Source organism: Schistocerca piceifrons, chromosome 4 (assembly GCF_021461385.2).
Source record: "Schistocerca piceifrons isolate TAMUIC-IGC-003096 chromosome 4, iqSchPice1.1, whole genome shotgun sequence".
NCBI classification, from domain to species: Eukaryota; Metazoa; Arthropoda; class Insecta; order Orthoptera; family Acrididae; genus Schistocerca; species Schistocerca piceifrons.
The window spans coordinates 170,677,833-170,700,632 of NC_060141.1; the positions used below are offsets into that span (position 1 = coordinate 170,677,833).

Here is a 22,800-nt window from a genome sequence, read left to right on the forward strand (position 1 = left end):
GTGAAAAATATGCACATTGTGTTTTGCTTGATTGATGCTGTTGGAATCCATGCTGTTTGCATTGAGGAGGTCATTCAGTTTGAGATACCTCATTATGTTTGAGCTCAAAATGTGTTATATGATTCCACAACAGATCAATGTCAAGGATGTTAGATAGTAGTTTTCTGGATCATTTCTGCTACCCTATGGTTTCTTTCGACTAGTGGGCACGTTTTTTTCCTTTTTTTTTTTAAAAAAATTCAGGGGATCTTTGCTATTTCTCTTTTTTTATCTCAGTACATCAGAGTCCTCACTGAGTGCTGGTGAACATGATAAATTTTCTTTCTACATACAGTGGCACATTTAGCAACTTTTAGCTGTCTATGTCTTTTGTACATTGTCCATATGATGTATAACTATTCTATATTGTTGGAAACTGCACAGCTCTTATTGCCATCTGAAATTATAAATACCTTAGCAAAAACAACCAAGTCTAAAGAAATAATACATAATAATGATCTGTAAACTGTTGGTCGATTTACCAAGCATGAGACTGCTGATTCATCTTACTACAATTAAGAGTATAAATATACATTATTAGTAATATGTCATGTTTCTTGGTTACATTTGACAATAACTTTAATTGTGGTCCTACACTAATGATAAGTAAATGATGGTGGTATTCTGAGACCAAACTTCAATTGTTGGAACAGGTGAGACAAAGAAACAACCAAGAAGTTCTTCAAAAGTATGAATTTACTTTTATTTCTATAATACAAAACTGTAAACAGAGAACTAAACATTTTATTACTTAATATTTCAAAATCAAATTAAGTTAGGACTCCATGTGTTTTCCAATAACTATAAACATGTGATGCTTTTAGAATAAATTTTACCCTTTGTGAAACTTTTCCACATCACTTTTGTGCTACTCTCTACATAAAATCTGCTGCTTTTTTCTATAGCTTCCATGATCATATTACTGGAAATAGGAAATTTAATACTTCAATAAGGAGTCTGTAGTAAATGAGGTTGAAACAGAAGATAACTCAGCAATTATCATTGCTTTGTATCTAATCTGTTGACTGTTATTAGCACCCAAAGGATCTAGTACTATCATCTAATCCAGATTGAGTACATGATTTTGGCTTATTATTGTGAACACCTGTCTTAGAAATTGCATATAGAAAATTTAAAAGTCCTTAAAGCTGATCAACATATACAGTTAGAGTAAAGAGATTTACAGTTGTGAAGTGTCCATTTTGAATCTTACATGTCTGTGGAACTAGATATCTCCACCACGTAAGTAAGTATATGCCCATGTACATATATTTTTATATAAAATATAATCACCTATACAAACTAGCTCTTTAACCTAATTACATAAAAATCTACACTATAACACTAAATTATACAGGCTCAACTCATAATATGAGTCGACATTTTGTGCAGGTTTACTGTTCTGTAGTATGTCAGAAACCACATTAATTCTAGTCAAGGCATTTTTTTACTTTCTTACTATTTAACAGTTACAGACAAAAATAAAATTAATGTCAATGTCAGATAACAAATTTAAACATCTGAAATTCAACCACTTTGAATGGCACATACCAGAATAAAATAATTTATAGTTTCAGCATTCGTATTTACACTTCTATAAACACTATACTATACATCTTGAGTAGTTGCAATAATATATACATGCTTCTCTCAAATGAGCTTGTTAATTATCACTATGGATTTAGCTCTACCATGTAAAATACATGTCTCAGGGCACACTTGTCAGTCTGACTGCATATTCAAATGTTAGATGCAACAGAAAATGAAAATTCAACAATGAAACACTGACCCATAATTGACATTCACCCATCTGGAAGAGCTGGTGATATATACTCAAAGACATTTACATTAACCACAGGAATTACAATATGGAACAGAACAAAGAATACTTTAATTCAGTGCAACACAGATTTATGTGTAATACTATAGTAATCATCAGTTTTATATTTGGTCGTGTTGAAATGTTACAATATATTCACAGCAGTGATCAAGAAAACAATACAGTTCACTGCAGAAAGACATTTTGTTCAAGTTAGTAGTGTTTCAGCATAAGTGCTGACAGATACAGTAGCTGATCAGCCTGTCAAATTACAATCATTAACAGTTTCTTCTGAAGTTTACTACAACTATCTGTTATTAGATTTGGGATCATTAAAATCGCTGCACTATTTACAGTAATTTAAAACAGCCTTTCTTTGGCACTTCTATATTATTATCTAATTTTCACAGTGCTGCTCTTGAGCTTTATCACTGCCCAGCTAGTGCTTATTCAAATGCAGTGAAGGCATATAAACCTACTGTAGTATTTCAGGAATTAATACCGCAGCTTTAAAATTCAGATATGTTTTGAGATATTGCCATTGGAGAATTAGAGAGAGAAAGAAGTAGATAGTTCTGCACTGTGCTTAGAGTGCTGTAGTGAGATACCTGAATGTGGGATTGGGTGCCATTCGGCTAGCTGGTTGCTATGTCTGTGACTGTGATGGTGAAATGCTTGTTGATTCAGTGATGATGGTTGGCGTAGGTACATCAAGGGAATCATACAAAGGGAACTCACAACACAGCACAAATTTAAGAAACCATGGCACTTCTACGTAGAAAGAAGGTGGAATGGGAATCAGTGGTGACGTAGATGCCTTGTAGTAACGATATTCAGCATTACTGAAAAAGAAGAAATTTATTAAATATGACAATCTACATCCATGTCACATATGCATGTACATTTACTTGTGCACATAAATAAAAGAATGTGGAAAATGGAAATATAAAAGATATTAATAGTATTTGATGCATGAGATGCAAATTAACTTACCATGTAAGTGGAACAACTGGATCAGATGTGAGTGTTACTAAATTTTCTCATACTATGTAATTTCTACTATTTGGAAGATTTAAAATTTTCATATCAGAAGAACAATCAAGATAGGAAACAAGGAGACAGGGTATTTGTTGGAAGGAGAAGTTGCTCAAAAAACTGAATCATGAGAAATGCAAGATTCAGGAAATGGTTCTAAAGGCTTTCCAGTACATTATTATATTAATAATACAGTATTTTAATAAGTTATTTTAACTGTCTGTATTTTTACTGATCTAACACTAGATACATGCCAAGACCAAATATTTATTTCTGTATACTAAGTTTGGTCTGTTAAAGCAGCAGAACAATTATAACTACAATTTAGCGAGCCACTCCAACTTGTAGGAAAAAGGAAGACCTCTTCTGCCTCACAAATAAGGTCCATTTTTATGATAACATAAATAATAAATAAAAATGAGGACAACCATTCACTGAGCTGATGTATTTGTGGTGTGCAGACATACATAAAACCCCAGATAATTTCACTACCCTTTGACCTACTACTATTTTCTTCCAGTTTAAGAATGAACTTGGGAGATCAGGTAGAGATGGGAGGGGCAGATGGAAAGCGATTCAATATTAACTTCAGCGTTGGACCTGAGTAAAAGTTTGGAAAGTTTACTGAATGGTAAAGAAAGCTCTAATCAATGGGAATTAAAGAAATATGGGAGCAAGGAAAAGAACAAAATTTATATAGATAAATACTGGTCCACAATAAATATAAACTAAGAAATATTGGAAGTTGGAGTGAAAGAAATTCTGTGATTAAGAAAGTGAAAATAACAGTGCATTCATCACAAAATGCTTAATGTATTTGGTTTAATTTTTGATTCTACATATAATTTTTACTTACATTCTGAATATAAGAATTTTGTCAAAGTTTTGAATATATTTTTTAGTTCTAAGTTCTGTTTGTTCACTTAAGATGTTTTTTGGATTTTTTTCCAGATGTATTCAAATTTCTGTTTCCTCTAAGGATTTCATGAATTTTACATACAATATAAAATGATTATTATAAAAGATATAAATTTTGTTAAATCATATCTCTGACACATAAATCGATACTGTAAACAGCCATGCACAAATATGACAAAACAAAGGTAAGTCATATTTGAAAAATAACATTTAGGACATTATACTGTAAGTAAGAATTATACATAGAGCCAAAAGTTGTATGGTAGGTATTATTAAATAGACCTATGCGTTTCAAACAGTTTGTCGGGCAAAATCAAACAATGGGAAATCCAGGTAGGAACTTCAACGACGCAGGGAAAGATCGATTTGCTACTTACTATAAAGAAGGCACATTAAGTTGCAGACATGCACAATTAAAAGATACTTACGCAGAGCTTTTGGACACAGCCTTCATCAGGAAAAGAGAAACACACACCGTTCATACATACAAACAACGCACACCTCACACACACATGACTACCAACTCCGACAGATCATGACATTCTGGCCCAAGCTGCTGTACTTGGCAGTCATGTGTGTGTGAGGTGAGCTTGCTCGAGTGTGAATGGCGTGTGTTTCTCTTTCACTGACGAGGGCTGTGGCAAAAGCATTGTGTAACTGTCTTTTTAATTCTGACTGTCTGCAACTTAACATATATTCTTTGTGGTAAGTAGCAATCTATCTTTTCCTACTTTGTTGATGCAGTATGTTGAGGCTGCAGAACAGCATATACAAGAAATAAAAATATATATGTTATATTTAAACTGCTGTAGTGTGTAAAGTGAAATATGGAGTATGAAATAGCTAGAATCTAGATTCACCAGAAAATTGTCATACATTAAGAAAGACAAACTCCGAACAAAGATAATGTGATTTTTAGACTAAATTAACAAACAAAGGGATCCTCATAAATCTGTAACAGAAAGAGGGACTGAATTGTGTTTTACCAGCAGTCAACAATGAGAAAGCTGAATAAGGGCATAAAATAGAGTGGTCACCATGTCTGATTGCCATGCAGCATGCTTAGGTTCAATTACTGGCTGCTTGGGGACTGCATGATGTGTTATAATGTGTTGTCAACTATAAAAGACTTGCAACTTGGCACCAAACTTCTCCAGGTGGGGACTCCTGTCCATCAGTGCCATATGATAATTTCATTTCATTTCCAGACTAACTTGTAAAAAGAAGAATGTTCAAGAAGGAAGGAATGATCATTAGTGTTTAATGTCCCATCAACATTGATGTCATTAGAGACAGAGCACAGGCTCACAATGTTTTGAGGTCAGGGAGGAAATTGGCCGTTCCCTTTTGAAGGAACCATCCTCGCAAGTGCAGGGAGCAATTATGGAAATCACAGAAAACCTAAATCTGGGTGGTTCGACATGGATTTGAAGCATCATTGTCCTGAATTTGAGCCCAGTGTGCTCACAACTGTCCACCTCACTCAGTAATAATGTTCGTGCACCAGTGATACGGTAGTGAATTATTTTACAGAGAGGTTGGAAACAATGAAGCTCATTGTAAGACGAAGGAAAGAAATCTATCAGCTTGAACCTAAGGAGTTCTACACAAAAAGAAAACTGTAACATCTTTGGGCATATTATGCTCTGTCAGTAACATTGTAGTAAATGAGAAGAAACCAGACTGTTATTAGGAGTATTGTGAAAAGTATACACTGAATTCTGGTATTTTATAGTATTTTCCTTGAATAAAACATATTGTGTCATGATTAAAAATATTTACAGTAATCCTTAAAATATTTTTCCAAGTGAATGCATGTAGAAATTGCATGTTGGCTACACTGAGGATTATTGGCAATAAAAGTTCTCTGATTACTTAGGAGTATTAATGTCTCACTAAAGTAGCCACCGAATATGGTGCACATTACAATGTAATATATGTGCTGACAAGATGGAATTTGATTTACTTTGACATGGTGAAATTATGATCTTCTTCCACTGAAACATAATAATCATACTCTAAGGGAAAAAAGAAAAAAATGCATTTGTCATTTACAACATGATTTCTCACTTTGGAATATTCTCATTTCTAAGGATATTGTGTTTCACTGCTCAATATTTCTTACAACTATGAGACAGTAAGAAACATAGTGAATGTGTTGAGGAAAATTTATTACAGACAGGCATTGTTATCCTGATGCAATATCACCTAAGTATTATACTATGTAGTATGTTTCTTGTAAATGGGTTTACCATGACTGCTGCAGCAGCAGCTACCATTAAGGTCCTTTGAAATGGAATAACTATTTTTAAGTCCACTCATTTACAGTCACTGCATTCTTATTAGCTAAAAGATGTGCAAAACAATTGCATGGCCAGTTATAATTCAGACTGAAACACTCAATAAAGGCAACTGAGATACCCCAACTGTAGCTTTAACACTGTTCCTTAACTCAAAACAAGTTTCAGGTATCCCGCAGCAAGATAATAAAAGATAATGGTACAGATCTTTAACTGAAGAGTCTGATAGTCAAGGAAGGGAAAACTGTAATGTAAGGGCAGTAAAGAGAACTGTAAAATACTGATGAGTTATTCACAGAAGAATGGAAAAAACTAACAAGGACACTCTCAATGAAGATCAGTTCGGGTTATGGAGATATTTAGGAACACATCAGGCCATACTAACCCTACAACCTCTCTTAGCAGATAGACAGAAGAAAGACAAACTGCATTTGTAGCATCTGTAGACTCAGAGAAATTTTTAAAAAATTTTGTTTGGAACACGTCCTTTGGAACCGTGAAGGCAGCAGAGGTAAAATGTAGGAAGCAAAAAGTTATGTATAACTTCCACAGAAACTAGACAGCAGTTATAAGTGTCAGACGACATGAAAGGGATACAGTAGTTGAGATGGGTGAGGCACGGTTGTAGCCTCTCCTCAGCGGTATTCAATCTGTACATTGAGCAAGCGGTAATGGAAAGAAAGGAGAATTTTTGAAATGCATTAACATTCAGAGAGAGAGAGAGAGAGAGAGAAAAAAAACTTTTTGGCTTGATGATGACATTGTAATTTTTTCAGATATGGCAAAGGATTTAGATGACTTGAAAAGAGGTTACAAGATTAATATCAATAATAATAAAACAAGGCTACTGGAACGTAGCTGAATAAAATCAGGCAATGTCAAGGGAATTAAATTAGGCAATGAGACACAAAAATTACTAGATGATTTTTTTTTTATTTGAACGGCAAAATAACTGACTATGGCTGAAGTTGAGTCAAATGAAAACTGACAATAGCAAGAAAACACTTCTGAAAAAGAGAAAAGTTCCCACCTTACAAACATTTTATTTTTTAGTTTTACTGACTTCATACTCTGTCGTTGGTAGTAACATCATTGTACTTAGTGTATAATTATTTACAGGTGTTCTATCTGTTTTTGGGAACTTTTGCTGTGACTTCTCTGCAGTACGGTACTTAAAAAATGCTCATTCACGTAGTTTGCTAGGTGGTGTGGATCATTTATTGCTTTTCCTACTACGTTATCAGTATGTTATTATGCCTTTGTTTTTCTCTCTCTGTTTCCTTTTTAATGACATTCCAGAGGGTTAGAAAAGTTAAGTGTTAGGAAGTTTTTTTTGATGGTATTTGTCTGGGGTATAGCTTTGTATGGAAGTGATATATGGACAATAAGCAGTTCAGACAAGCAAAGATATAAGTTTTTGAAATGTTATGCTGCAGAAAAATGTAGAAAATTATATGAGTGGATCAAATAACTAGTGAGGAGTTATCAAACTGAAATGGGGACAAAAGAAATTTGTGACACAACTTGATTAAAAGAAGGAATCGGTTGAGACGAAATATACTAAGGCATCAAGGAACCATCAATCTGAAATAGAAAGACATGCAGGTGATAAAAATTATAGAGGAAGACTGAGGCTTGAGTACATTAAGCAGGTTGAAACTGATGTAGGTTGTGGCAGTTGTACACAGAACAGACTAGCATGGAGAGCTGAACTGAAGCAATCTTCAGACTGCAGGCCACATGAATAACAACAAAGAGAACTCAGACAGCTAGCCTGAGGAAAAAGAAGAAGAAGAGCAGAATAAAAAGAAGAGCAAAAACCTGAAAAGAAGTTATAGATAATAAGGTATAATCATTTTAGATTTACTGTTTATATCATTACTTGGTATATAAAACTAAATGGTCATTCATTGAGGGGTTGAATAACTAACTCTTTCACTGAACTGAATAATAGCAGTTATTTAGATCAGTATCGTTCAATGCAAAGTTAAGGCATTACTGCAGTGTTATCCGCCCGGAGGTCTTGTACGCTTCTGAATACCTAGTAATGAACAAAAAGGCCTAATCGAAAAACTGGAGGCCAAGGAAATGAAGATTTTGAGAAAGAACTTAGGTCCCATCAAAGAGAATGGGGAATATAGAAGATGTCATAATCATGAACTGTATTCCCACATAGAGAAGATAACCGATACCATCTGGAGAAGGAGGATTATGTTTTATGGACATATGACCTGAATGAGCCCTGGAAGACTCACCAATCACACGATCACCTACTTTCAGGAGAAGAAAACAAAGTGGACCTGGTTCACAGAGGTAGAGAAATACCTTAAAGATGTGGGGATCACCCATGATGACATCTTGGAGCGTGTCCCACTCAAGGAGAAACTTATGGTGTGGCAGGGTTTCCAAGAAAAGCCAAAACTAAGAACAGGAAAGGCTTGAACCCAGGAGAGGAAGGAGCAATGCCGAGAACGAATTTGGGAACACTGGGCAAACATAAGAACACATAAACCAAGACAGTTGAAATAATGTGGTACAAAGATGGCCTGTACGAAATGAATGAATTAAACCAATTGGTATATTTACTGAGTAACATCTAGTTCTTAAACACATCCAGTGTGTTCTTTCCCTCCACTGACAGGTGTATAGTATATTATAATCACTGTCTGATAACTTTAATATTTTGTGAATAAAACTGTCTGGCTCATTAAATAAATTTTCTATTTATGAGGCATTTCAGCAACTGCAATCATCAGATATCTGCAATTAAGATTAAAGTAACACAAAGAGTGGAAGTTGTTTGTTATACAACATAAAGCTACAAAAAATTATAAGATTAAAAATGTTTCTAAAACATTCTCTCTCAAAAAACCTTGAATGTACAGAAAAAGGTTCAGAGTCAGTATTAAAACATATGCCTGATTGGGATGTCACCTAACCAACAGTTGAAAAATTTATTTATTTATTTGTTCTCTTTAAGGCATTGGTCTTCTGACTGGATTGATGTGGCCTGGCATGAATTCCTCTCCTGTGCCAACGTTTTCATCTCAAAATAGTACTTGCAACCGATGTCATCAATTATTGTATTTGCTTGATGTATTCCAAACTCTGTGTTCCTCTACAGTTTTTACCCTCTACAACTCCCTCTAGTACCACAGAAGTTATTCCATGTTGTCTTAGCAGGTATCCTATCATCCTGACCCTTCTTACTGTCTGTGTTTCCCATATATTCCTTCCTCACCGATGAAATGGAGAACCCCCTCATTCCTTTCCTTATCTGTTCACCTATTTTTCAAGATTTTCTGCAGCACCACATCTTAAATGCTTCAGTTCTCTTCTGTTCTATTTTCCCCACAGTACATGTTTCACTACCATACAATACTGTGATCCAAATGTAATTTCTCAAATTAAGGCCTGTGTTTGATATTAGTTGACTTTTCTTAGCTAGGAATGACCTTTTTGCCAGTGCTTATCTGCTTGAACCATTCTTGCACCATCTGCCATGGATTATTTTGCTGCCTAGATAGCAGAATTCCTTGACTGCATCTACTTTGAGATCCCCAGTTCTGATATTAAGTTTCTCACTGTTCTCATTTCTGCTACTTGTCATTACTTTCATCTTTCTTTAATTTGCTCTCAATCTACATTCTGTACCCATTAGACTGTTCATATCATACAACAGATCCTGTAATTCTCCTTCACTTTTACTGATGACAGCAGTGTCATCAGTGAATGTTATCATCGACATCCTATCATCTTGAATTTTAATCTTGCAATTGAATCTTCCTTTTATTTCCGTCATTGCTTCTTTCATGTGTAGATTGAACAGTAGTGGTGAAAGACTATATCTCAGTCTTACACCCTTTTTAATCTGAGCACTTCGTTTGTGGTCTCCTACTCTTATTGTTCCCTTTTCTTTCTGTACATATTATATATTATCTGTCTTTCCCTATAACTTACCCCTGCTTTTCTTGAATTTCAAGCATCTTCCACCATTTTACATTGTTGAATGCTTCTTCTAAGTTGGCACGTCCTATGAATGTATCTTGATTTTTCTTCAGTCTTGCTTCCATTATGAACGCAATGTCAGAACTGCCTCTCTGGTGTCTTTAACTCTCCTACAGACAAACTTATCATCATCTAACAGGTCCTCAATTTTTTTTCCATTCTTCTGTATGTTATTCTTGTCAGCAACTTGGATGCATGAGCTGTGAAGCTGACTGTGTGATAACTCTTGCACTCATCAGCTCTTGCTATTTGTGGAATTGTATGGACAATGTTTTTGAGAAAATCTGATGGTATATTGCCAGTGTCATACATTCTACACACCAGCATGAATAATTATTTTTTTGCCACTCCCCAATTATTTTAGAAATTCTGATGGAATATTATCTATCCCTTGTGCCTTAACTGATCTTAAGTCCACCAAAGCTTTTTTCACTGGATTCCCTATTTCTTCCCTATTGACTCCTGTTTCTTCTTCTATCATGCCACTGACCAAGTACTCCTCCTCATAGAGGCATCAAATGTACTCTTTCCATTTATCAGTTCTCTCCTCTGCATTTAAGTATGGAATTTGCATTGCACTCTTAGTAGAGGCATCCAATGTACTCTCTGCATTTATCTATTCTCTCCTCTGCCATCGCACTCTTAATGTTACTGCCCTTGCTTTTAATTTCATCAAAGTTTGTTTTGACTTTCCTACATGCTGAGTCATTCCTTCTGAAAATCCTTTCTTTTTCCATTTCTTCACATTTTTCATGTAGCCATTTCACCTTGGCTTCCTTGCACTTTCTGTTTATTTCCTTAGATTCCCTGCACTTTATTTATTTCATTCGTTAGTGACTTGTAGCTCTGCAATCCTGAATTTCCGAGAACATTTTTGTGCTCCAGAATGTCCAATCAAATATTTGTAACAAATTCTCCTCCTGTTATATCATTTTCTACTGTTGTTCATATTACCCTATACTCATCTGGCCAGAAATCCTTGTTGTCTTTGCATTTCACTTCACTCATCCCCACTATATCTGAACTTTGCTTTAGTATTTCCCTTTTGAGATTTTCTAGCTTCCTTATGATGTCAAAACTTCTGACATTCCATGCCCTGACTCATAGAACACTATTTTTTCATTGGGTATTTGATCCTTCCTCATGGGCACCACCTGTGAGGAAACCATGGGTAACACAAGAAATACTTCAGCTGATCCCCCAGAAAGTGGGACTAGTCTGGAATCTTTCGCCAATGGAGAGATCATCATGAAACTTTTTCAATTTCAGGCCACATGTCCTGTGGATACACACTATGTGTCTTTAATGCAATGGTTTCTGTTGTCTTCTACATCCTCATGCTGTTGATCATTGCTGAATTTTTTGCCTTTTAGGGGCAGTTTCCCGTCCCAAGGTAAAGTGAGTGCTGTGTACCTCCGTCCACTCCTCTGCTCTCTTTGACAAGGCCATTGGCAGAATGAGTGACTTCTTATGCCAGAAATATTAGGAAACTAGTAGTTTTTATCACAGGTTTTGTGTTGCCTTAATAGATACTTGTTTTGTGTGTTTGCTTCAATTCTTAAAGGGAATTAGCAACTTTTTGACTCAAAAGATTAAAAGATAATTAACAGTCTTAATTTAAAGTTCTTTGTTCACTGCCTTGCACCAGCCAAGATGCAGCCCCACTGGGAATGCTGTTCTCAAACATGGGATGAGTTGGTTGATGTTTGTAAGCAGGTGACAATCACCTTGACTACTGTCAAGTGACTGGCAGCTGCTGATCAGTATTGGAACAGCTCCTGAGAGTTCGGTACTTGTGATATCTCTATCAGAGGCACCTCAAGTACTATCCTCTCCCACGGATCCTGTCTCCTCTGCAGAAAGTACACGATCTGTCATTACCCATCCACTTGATTATGAGAGGCGTGTCAATGGTAGATCTAGGCCTCCCGTACAGGATAGAGGGGGACCAGGGAGGACTCAGGGTACTGTACTAATCTCCTAATCAACAAGTTTCAGGTGCTGTCTTTCACTGAAACTGAAACGGTGCCAGTGGGACTCACTTAACCTGTTTTGGGGGGAACCTGTTTTGTCTGGTGTCAGGACGATGCAAATGCAAAAGGGTAGCGGTCTATTAATTGTCAGCAGTTCAAACATATGACAAATAATGGTACCCTTTAGGGAAATGGCAGCAAGGGACAGGAAAGGACACCAGGCGCACTCAATGTGTGTGCCTGGGGGCCTCATTCAACATGTTTAAGAGGCTATTCCAGCAGTCACTGAGGGAACAGGGTACAACCAACTGCAGACTGTGGCACACGTTGGAACAAATGGTGCCTGTCTTTTGGGTTCTGGGGTCATTCTTAGGTCATTCCAGCGACTGGCAGAGAACATTGAGCAGACCAGCCTTGTGAGTTGAGTTTCAACAAAGCTCCCAATTTACAGCATTGTACCCAGGACTAATTGTGGCCCTTCATTTTTGAGTCAAGTGGAAGGACTGAACCACAGACTTTGAAAATTCTGTTACAGGCAAGGCTAAAACTTCCTGGAATTGCATCGTAGGATTGAGAACTGTAGGGTCCCCCTAAATAGGTCTGGCGTGCACTATACATCAGAGGCTGCTACTCAGGTAGCTGACTGTGTGTGGGGCACACACAAGGTTTTTTTAGGTTAGGTGACTCTCCCTCCACTCCAGATAACAATAACTGTAGGAAACCCAGAAGTATCAGTATAAGATCAAAATAAATGTCTCCAATAGGTGAGAGTATTAAAATCCTAATGGTGTACTGCTGAAGCATTCGCAACAGAGTGCCATAGTTTTAAGTGCTTAAGAAAAGCAGTGGAGCTCACATAATACTAGGTACAGAAAGATGGTTCAAACCAGAAATTAATAATAGTGAGATTTTTGGGGAAAATTCAAGTGTGTATCAATACAATAGGCAAATGGGAAATGGAGCTGCTGTATTTGTCACAGTAGACAAGAAACTCAAATCTACTGAGTTAGAAGCCAATGCTGCACATAAGATTGTATGGGCAGGATTCAGTATCAGGGGTGGGCATAAAATGATAATTGGATCATCCTATTGCCCGCCACACTCATCTCTCGATGTAACCGGAAACTTTAGAGAAAAACTCAGTTCCCTTAAAGGTAAGTTCCCCTATCATACAGTACTCATCAGTGGAGACCTTACTCATTCAACAATTAAATGGAAAAATGACAGTTCTGTTAGTGCTGGGTGCGATAAGACATCCTGTGAAACATTACTAAATGCCTTCTCTGAAAACTACCGAGAACACATAGTTATGGATCCCACTCATGATGAAAATATATTGATCTAATGACAACAAATAGACCTCTTTCAGGATATCCATATCAAAACTGGTATCAGTGACCATGACACAGTTGTGACAACAGTGATTACCGAAGTAACAAGGACAACTAAAACAAGTAGAAGAATATATATGTGCAGTAAACTAGATACAAAATCAGTAGTGTCATATCTCAATGAGGAAGCTGAAACTTTCAGCACAGGTGAGGAGCATGTAAAGGAATTCTGGCTCAAGTTTAAAAGTGTAGTTGGATGGGTATGAAACCAGTATAACAGTTCTCAATGGGAAGAAATTTCCATGGTATACAGTCACTGCAAAGAAACAGAGAGATGCTTAATAAAACATGTTTGGCTGTCAAGAGAGGAATGTGTGATGCCTTTAAACACTACCATAGCAGAATATTTCAAGTAATCTTTCACAAAACCCAAAGAAATTCTGATTATGTGTAAAGGCTATTAGGACACCAAAGTTAGTGTCCAATCCCTAGTGAATGAGACAGGAACTGAAACTGAGGATAGCAAACCAAAAGCTTAAATGCTTAACACCATTTAAAAATGTTCCTTTACAAAAGGAAAACCCAGGAGAATTGCCCCAATTAAATTCTTGCACCACTGAAAAGATAAATGAAATAAGTATTAGTGTCAGTGGTGTTGAGAAACAGCTGAAAACGTTAAAACTGAACAAAGCACCAGGCCCCAGTGGAATCCCTGCCATTTTCTGTTCTGGATTTGTGGCTGAGTTAGCCCCTCTTCTCCCTATAGTCTGTCATAGATCACTTGAACAAAAGACTGTGCCCAGTTCTTGGAAAAAGATACAGTCGGATCTTGATAAGATTTCAAAGTGATGCAGAAATTGGCAACTTTCTGTAACTGTTCAGAAATGTAAAATTTTGCACTTCACAAAATGACAAAAATTGTGTATCCTATGAGCATAATTGGCAAACTCATACAAATACCTGGTTGTAACACTTTGTAGGCTTATGAAATGGAATGATTACATAGGTTCAGTCATAAGTAAAGGAGGTGCTAGACTTTGGTTTATTGGTAGAATACTGGGGAAGTACAATGAATCTACAAAGGAGATTGCTTACAAATCACTTGTGCAACCAGTTCTAGAATATTGCTCAGATGTGTGGGACACATACAAGATAGTGGGAGAATGTCACAGAGATAGCAAAGAAACTGAACTGGAAGACTCTTTGAATTTAGACGTAAACTATCCCAGGAGAGTCTATTACCAAAGCTTCAAGAACCGACTTTAAATAATTACTCTAAGAATATACTACAACCACCTACGTATCACTCACGTAGGGATAATAAAGAAAACACTAGAAAAATTAGTGCAAGCACAGAGGCATTCAAAGAATCATTCTTCCTGCTGTCTGTATGTCAATGGAACAGGAAGACACCCTAATAACTGGTACAATGGGACATAGCTTCTGCCATGCCCCTTGAAGTCGCTTGCAGACTATAGATGAAGATGTAGATGTCTTCGGCAACCATAGCTGATTTTTTTTCCAAAAATTATAGCAGTGATAAGGTTCAAACCAAGGACTGAGGATGTTTCTGGTTACTAGTCAAAGACGTTACCCCTAGACCATGGGTGTCAGACAAAAATTATTCTAGCTTGGAGGTGGCACTAGTGTGGGTAATGCTGCCTTCAAATTTTCCTGTTGCTTTATTATTATTCTATTTTTTCATTTCCATTTATAAAAAGATGGACATTCTTTAAATTATAGCATACAAAATCAAAGTACAAAACACAGGTTAAAAGAATATAATTGCATACTCTTGACATTAACTTTTCACATGGTGGCAATTTGTCTGTGGAGAGTTCACCTACACTTAACAACAAGTATTCATTGGACCTGTTAATAATAACTATACAACACCCACATGAATTTCAGTACTGAATACATTTTACATTAACAGAAAGTGGTGGTTATAAAAATAGTACTTCCTGTTATGTGACATGTGATGAAAAAATTACACTGAAGAACTTTATTAGAAACAAAGCAATAAGTTTACATTGAATTTGATAATCTCCTTTAAAGTACTGTCCTTGGCTAGCAATGCACTTATCCCAACATTGACTCCTCTCAATGTAAGGAATGGTCTCAAAGTATTTTCCTGTACACAAAGTTTTAATTTCTGGGAAGGGCCACAAGTTGCATGGTGCTAAATCTGGTTATCAAGGTGGATGTGGACAAACAGGAACGTTTTTTCCAACCAAAAACTCATGGATCAAAAGAGAGGTGCAGCATGGCATATTGTCGTGATGAAGAAAGAAGCCATTAGCCCATTTTTCTTGTCTCTTTCTTCGTACACTGTTTCTCAAACACTGCAATATGCTCTTGAAAATTCCGTGTTCACAGTTGTTCCCCTTGGAAAAAACTCTGGCCATCCTATGCTCTCAATTTAGGAAAAAAATGAGCAGAACTTTGGTATTCAATTTTGACTGATGTACCTTTTTAGGGTGAGGAGATTCACAGGTTTTCCATTGTGAAGTCTGAATTTTCATCTCAGGGTCATGCACGTGGACCCAAGTTTCACTTCTAGTTACAATTTTGATCATTCAGTTTCTACAATCTGACATACAGTTTTCCTTCTGTTTATCGCTTGAAAGTCTATGAACAAATTTTGCATTTGAGGTTAATGGATATCCTGAACATTGCTTGTCATCTACTGACTCATTTCCACTTTTAAATTGCTCATACTGCTTGTAAACACTCTTAAAAGTTACAGCATTATTGCCATACACCAATTTCAACAATTTTATGAGTTTCTTTGGCACTTTTTTGCAACTGGAAACTTAATGTTCATGCATTGTTTGAAATCCATGATGCATGACAGACATGGCAAACACAACCTCGTTCTAGTGTTTCTGGATGCTGACTGACAACTCAGAATATGTTCCAAATTGACAGTGCCTGTCTCAATGGATCAGGCTGTCAGTCATATTACATGCAATGGGTGTGACATCAACAGTTGCTGCCAAAAATTTCATTTACCATGTTTTCTCAACACACCTCATAATGACATATGACCAATTAAAAAAGTCTGTGCCCTATGAACTAAAACTTAGCCAAACAACACGCTAAAGTATGTAGACTTGTAAAACAGATCATAAAAAAATGAAACAATTTGATTATTCAGTTCAGCTATTTTGGAAGGCAGCTCCACCTTCAGATCGTTCGCTAGAAAAGAATAATAATGATAATAATACGAAAGCATAATCATGTTATCCCTGAATGTATAAATATGCCTTCTTCAGGTCTATGATACATAGAATCTTGGCGTTGCTTTTGGGTGAGAAAGGGACTGAGAAAGAGCTTCAAATATTTATGCAAATAGGTTGTGCAAATAGATACAGCAGGAGTGGTGTTATAAATATGTATGAAAAAATAAAATAAAGAGAAATTACTGAACCAGTGATGCATCAGAATAATAAAAGATATACAGCATTAACATGTAATGGCCTACATTCTGAAAGCATTGCTCACAGTTTCAAGAATGCTAACGTTGGCATTTCCTTACCATAGGTAGCCTAGAAAATAGGTTATGCCACAAAATTGAAAATAAATGCAACAAGTATAGTGACTCAGGAGTGAATAAAATAAACTGCAACAACTATAATAATTTTTATTTAGGACAAACAGGGAGGAAATTCATGACAAAGTTAATAGGGTTCGCTCCTGTGAGGGGAGCAGTAGTACACTGATGACACTTAAAAATGGAGAAGTGTAAGGAATTTTAGGTAAGTGAAAGCATGGAAGTGTTGTTTTATTAGTGTGTTGTATGCTGACTGTGCCATATCTCCTGTTGTTGACAGGGCCACATCACACCATGAATTTGCTGTGCCGGCAGAGCCCCCACTGGTTGTACTACTAACAACCTACCTTGGGATGCAAGTAGCTCATTCTTCCACAAGATGGAGATGCCTTCCAAAATATTTGAACTGAATAATCAAATTGTTTTATTTTTTGTAATATGCTTTACAAGTCTACAAATTGTAGTATATTGTTTGGCCAAGCTTTAGTTCATAGGCCACAGTGTTTCATTTATTGGCCATGCATAATTATAACAGCAAACACCACTTTATAATAGCAACTTTCTATTAATGTGAAACATATTTACTACTAAAGTTTATGTGGCTGTTGTACAGGTATTATTAACAGATTCAATGAATGCTTGTTGTTAAGTTTCAGTGAACTCACACTGACTAACTGCCACCATATAGAAAGTTAATGTCATGAGTATGCAATTATATTAATTTAAATTGTGTCCTATAATTTGGCTTTTTATGTTTGTAATTTAAAGAACATAAGTCTTTTTATAAGTGTAAATGGAAGGGAAAAAATTAGGCTCAGGTTTTAATGCTGATACTGAATCTTGTTTTGCAAGTTTGAAGTTCCTTGAAGAGTGGATTTTTTGAAAATATTTTTAACACCTTAATATTTTGTAACTTGTATAAAAACACCTATCACCATGTGTATTCCTTTAATCTTAATTGCAGATATCTGATGAAGGCGGTAGCCTAAGTGGCGTAATAAATAAAGGCATTTATTTAGCTACCCAGACAGTATTATCCATGAAATATTTCCAGATAATTGTGGACTCATTCAAGAAATTTATTTCTTTTATTAATAAGAAATTTTGAGGCATGACTGATATTTGTATTTAGTTTGGGATTTTGTAATTTGTACTTACTCTCTATATCTCTCATCTGCTGACTTTTCCAAAAGAGGCATGCCAGATAGAAACAGGATAATAAATGTTGTAAACAGTGGGGAGAGAATGGCTATCCACTCAATGCCTTCAAGTACATTTATAGAAATAATAAATATTCCCCACCATAATACAATCTCTCCAAAGTAGTTTGGGTGTCTTGACAGCCTCCACAGACCTGAAACACACAGAAAAAATACACGTTATATACACAGTTTATATAAGACAAATTCAGAAACGAATTACAAATTCAATACTATTGTAGCATGTTGTCTTCACATTTTGAGTAACTGCTGATTTTCCTCTTCATATTTCCACTTGGTTATGAACTTTATATTTAATTTGGTGTTGTCCAGACATAATTTTTACCTCCATTCATTTTTTATGATGCAGATTTGTTTTTCTTAGAACATTCTAGAAATACTGTCTTGTCAACAGTTCCTAGGACTGGTTATTACATATTATACATTCACTTCAAAAGATTTGTATACATCAAAATCCACAACACACACAAACACCAAAAATATGCTAGCAATAAAATCAGTAGAGTAATTAAAATATAATTAGAACTTTTCATGTCTGAAAGTAACTCATTCTGAATCATACTTATGGTGGAAGATTTATTTCAATTTGCAATATGACACAACGTGAAAAACCTTAATCAACTGTAAATTTTCAGTTGTAAGTTAATTTATGTAATTGTTCCAATAATGAGGTTTAGGAAATGTAATTGTTGTTATTTTATACAGTGTAGCATGGTAGTGACTATGTGGAATAATCTGTAGAGAAACGTGCAGGCATTATGCAGTCAGTCTTGTAGGGCAATTGTATTTGGATTGTCTTTGGAGTCAATCAGTAGAGAAAGTATTCTATTCTGCTGATTTATTATGTCAAGTTTGATATATGTTTATGAGATTTGATAACATTATGAAGATCAAACTAGAGTCAAGGGTACATAATTTCACTAATTAGAGTGCTACTTTTTTGTTCCTTCACACATGATGCATCCATTACAAATATAATGGAGTGAAGCAACACTGTCAAAAATTATTCTTACAGGAGCAAATAAGAGACAAGTGGCATTCTTCTATGAACAGTTCAAATAATTTTGGAATGTGTTTCGAAAATAAGCTAGAAGCCAAAGTACACAATTTGCTATTTTTCATCAAGTAAAATTATAGTAGAATGTTACATCATGAAACATGATTTCAGCACTTGGTAATAATAAGAAATATCAGAATTAAACTGAAAATTTCTGTAACATCTCAATGTATTGTCAATTACATGTTATTTACAGGAAAGTAGTTTGTATTCCTCATTACAGCATAGTTTTACGTCTGATGTTCGACTGGTAGACACTTAATTGTGAACTATAGACTAGTCATGTAGATGTCATCATTTAGATGTAGACAGCATATCATCTTAGTTTTCACAAGTGAGTGAGGCGGAGGAATTTTCCTAGACCTTGTTGAATGGAATATTTGGGCATTCACTTACAGTGATTTAGTGAAAACATTGAAAAACCTATCTGCTCTGAAAATAATTGTGATGCAAACAGCAAATCAAAGTGAGTGTTGTGCTATAATCTTAGAAATAAAAATGGGTTAGTCAGTACAATAATCATCCTTAAATTCATTCCCTCCATTTTGAGAAACTGATCAAAAAAATATAATTGGATGTTGATGCTATAATGGCAGTAGGCCTACTTGACCTCACCACAAAGCATTTGTAATCCTGCATATTGGTGTCATAAAGTTACTGTATTCTAGAGCCAGAAATGTCACATAAGTGACACCACAATGTACCCATACCCTATAGTGACAAACATTATGTACACAATCTGTCTTCAAATCAAATTAATGGTTTCCACTGCATTTTCATGCTTCATCTGTATATGTGTGTATGCCCAATGGGGCACTTACATAAATAGGTAAGGTACACAAACTAAATGTTATCATCAGCCGACCATAGTATGAGACTAGCTGTTAATATAATGAGCAAATTCTCTCTGCATATGATCATATCCCTGTCACCCACACCATCACTCACACCAGCATAACTCAAGGGGTTCTGTAAGGATCAGTGCTTGGGAACTGCTGTCTATAATGTTTGTAAATGGCCTGCCCAGTGACATACTATGCAAAGCTGTGCTTTATGTAGGTGACATAAGTCATACATTCTGGAAAAAATGTTGACATACTGAAACAACAACAAAAAAGAGTACCTTAAGTTATCAAATACCTGGTTTAAAGATAATGTCTTGTCTATTAATTATGAAAAGATTGTGAGCATATTTTCAGAATAATCATTCTGCCACTGAGTGCATATCCTTTAAATTCCTCTGCATATATCTACATTTGAAATACACTTGAAAGAGTCATACTGAATATACTTGTAAAAATCTGTCATGTGTTGTTTATTTGTTGTGTAAAGAAAGGACTTGTGTTTCTGAAAAGTTGTTGCTTCAGTCCTATTATGCTTTCTGTCACTGCCACATAAGATATATCATTTTTGGTGGGGTTATTTTCCTGGAGCAAGACAAATTTTCATCATGCAGAAGATGACCTGCAGACACATGTTCAAAATTTTTAAAACTAAGATATCTTGTAGGTCTTGTTTTAAACAGTTACATACACTAACTGTCCCATAGAATTGCCTTTTGCACATCAAAATAATTATAAGAGATATAGACTAAGACAGCCTGTAGCTTAGCATAAAATATGCCAAGATTTAGAAATAGATATATCTATCCATATTTTATCATGTATATTTGAATAAATTGTATGTAGTAATATACAATATGTAACCCCATTTTTCTTCTAATTTGTCAAACCCCACTGTAAAAGAGATTTTTAAATTACTCGTAACATTAATCGGATTTAAATATTTAGAGTTGTATGAGTAAATAAATAAAATACAAACTACATGAACAGGTCGTTTCAGAACAAAAACACTTAAATCAATTTCTTTTGTAATACTGTTTCTTAAAATACCCACCAGAACACAGTGACATTTGGGGAGAACAAACTGCAATTATCTTCAATTTAGAAGTCATGATTTCCATCAGGACCACAAACTCATTCAACTCATTATTGATCATTGCCCTCCATGGTCCCTCCTTGAAGTAAAAATAATTTTGGTCACACAAATTGGCAAAATACAATCAGGATTTGTTTGTTGTATCTGAATAATAATTCATACACATTGGAAATGACATTGTCAATCAAGGGTGCCCATACAATAGTTGTTACGGGGGCCTAGATCTGGGGGTATGGTACATTTTTAATATTTTGGAAGACAAATAGTGACTTGCAAGCAAGCCATAAAAATTTTTCAGATCTAACCATGTTAAAAACCAGTGTAATACTGACTTTTGAACCATTTTGTTGAAAGAAAAACAACTGAATACACTATATTTTTCCTTTCCCCGACAGCAAAGAGAGAGAGAGAGAGAGAGAGAGAGAGAGAGGGGGGGGGGGGGGGGGGGGGTGAGGGTGGCAGACTGTTCTGCCCAAAGGTTTGAGCATCCTTGGTGGCAAAGTTGCAATACTACAATATTTTTGAACGATTTGTTCTTTGGATAGTCAGATAAGGTCATAAAAGAGAATACAGGACACAACTTCTTCAAGACTTTGATCTGATATCTGAATGTATATAATGATTCCATTATGGGAATGAGCCATCCTTGTCAGAGCCAAAAAAGACTGCATGTTGAGCATCAACCCCTGAAATTCTAATCAAATAAGTAATTCAAGATGCTGCTTTCAGTGGCTAAGCGATGAACATATTCTCTAATGACATGACATGTGAGACTTTACTGCAGTCAGAGTGACTCACTGTCAGCCACAGCTAGATTTTTCTCAGCGCTTCTCAGGGTAACTTAGATTTAGTGCATTAAAATTTTCATCTTTAGGTTAAAAAGTGCTGTTTGTATGCTTTCCTTCTAATAACGATACACATCAGACCAAGTGAGTTGTCTGCCATTGCATATTTTTCAACTGAAGCAAGCACCCTTTTGTTTATCTTTCACTACTGAATGTGATGGTGATGAGATTGTCACTGGAGTTAGTTTTGAAAGAAATAAGATTAAAATTCCCTCTAATTATACTGATTTAGGTTTTACTGGCTTCTCTAAATCATTTCAAGAGTATAGGAAGATGGTTTCTTACATTGTCAATAGAAATTTTCTTCCTCAATTTTTCTGGACACGAGAGAAATCAACAACAAATTTAATTTTAAGTTTTATAAGCCTACAGTCCAATTTATTGATAACATGGTCACAAGAACTATCTGTACTTCATGTCTGGTTGGATACATGTTACCCTACACCATGATGTACCTGATATGTATAACAGTTCATATTATTATTTAACAAGTGATGGATTTTTTTTAAAATGAAAGTATTTTTATGAATACTGCATTTGTTAAGTCACAGTTCAAATCAGTCTTAATTTTATTGGTATGCACTCAGAATGTTTAGCATTTATCATGGTTCTCATTTTATTCTGTGGTAAGCCATGTCACTATTAAATCACAAAGTGATAATTCAAGTCCTTTCCAGAATGACTTTTTCACTCTGCAGCAAAGTGTGTGGGTATGAAACTTCTTAGCAGATTAAAATTGTGTGCTGGACTGGGACTCGCTG

The 22,800-nt window shown here is 35.5% G+C and overlaps 1 protein-coding gene across 2 annotated transcripts in view; it reads right to left on the minus strand.

Moving 5' to 3' along the window:
• Positions 1-791: 791 nt before the first annotated feature.
• Positions 792-22,800, minus strand: part of LOC124795039 — a 397,696-nt gene continuing 375,687 nt past the window's right edge. For both annotated transcript variants that reach the window (XM_047258823.1, XM_047258822.1), the window contains exons 5-6: positions 18,138-18,333; positions 792-2,700 (exon numbers count right to left, since the gene is read on the minus strand). In XM_047258823.1, coding sequence (XP_047114779.1) covers positions 2,505-2,700; positions 18,138-18,333 — 392 coding nt within the window. In that variant the 3' untranslated portion in view covers positions 792-2,504. The remainder of the gene's footprint in view (positions 2,701-18,137; positions 18,334-22,800) is intronic.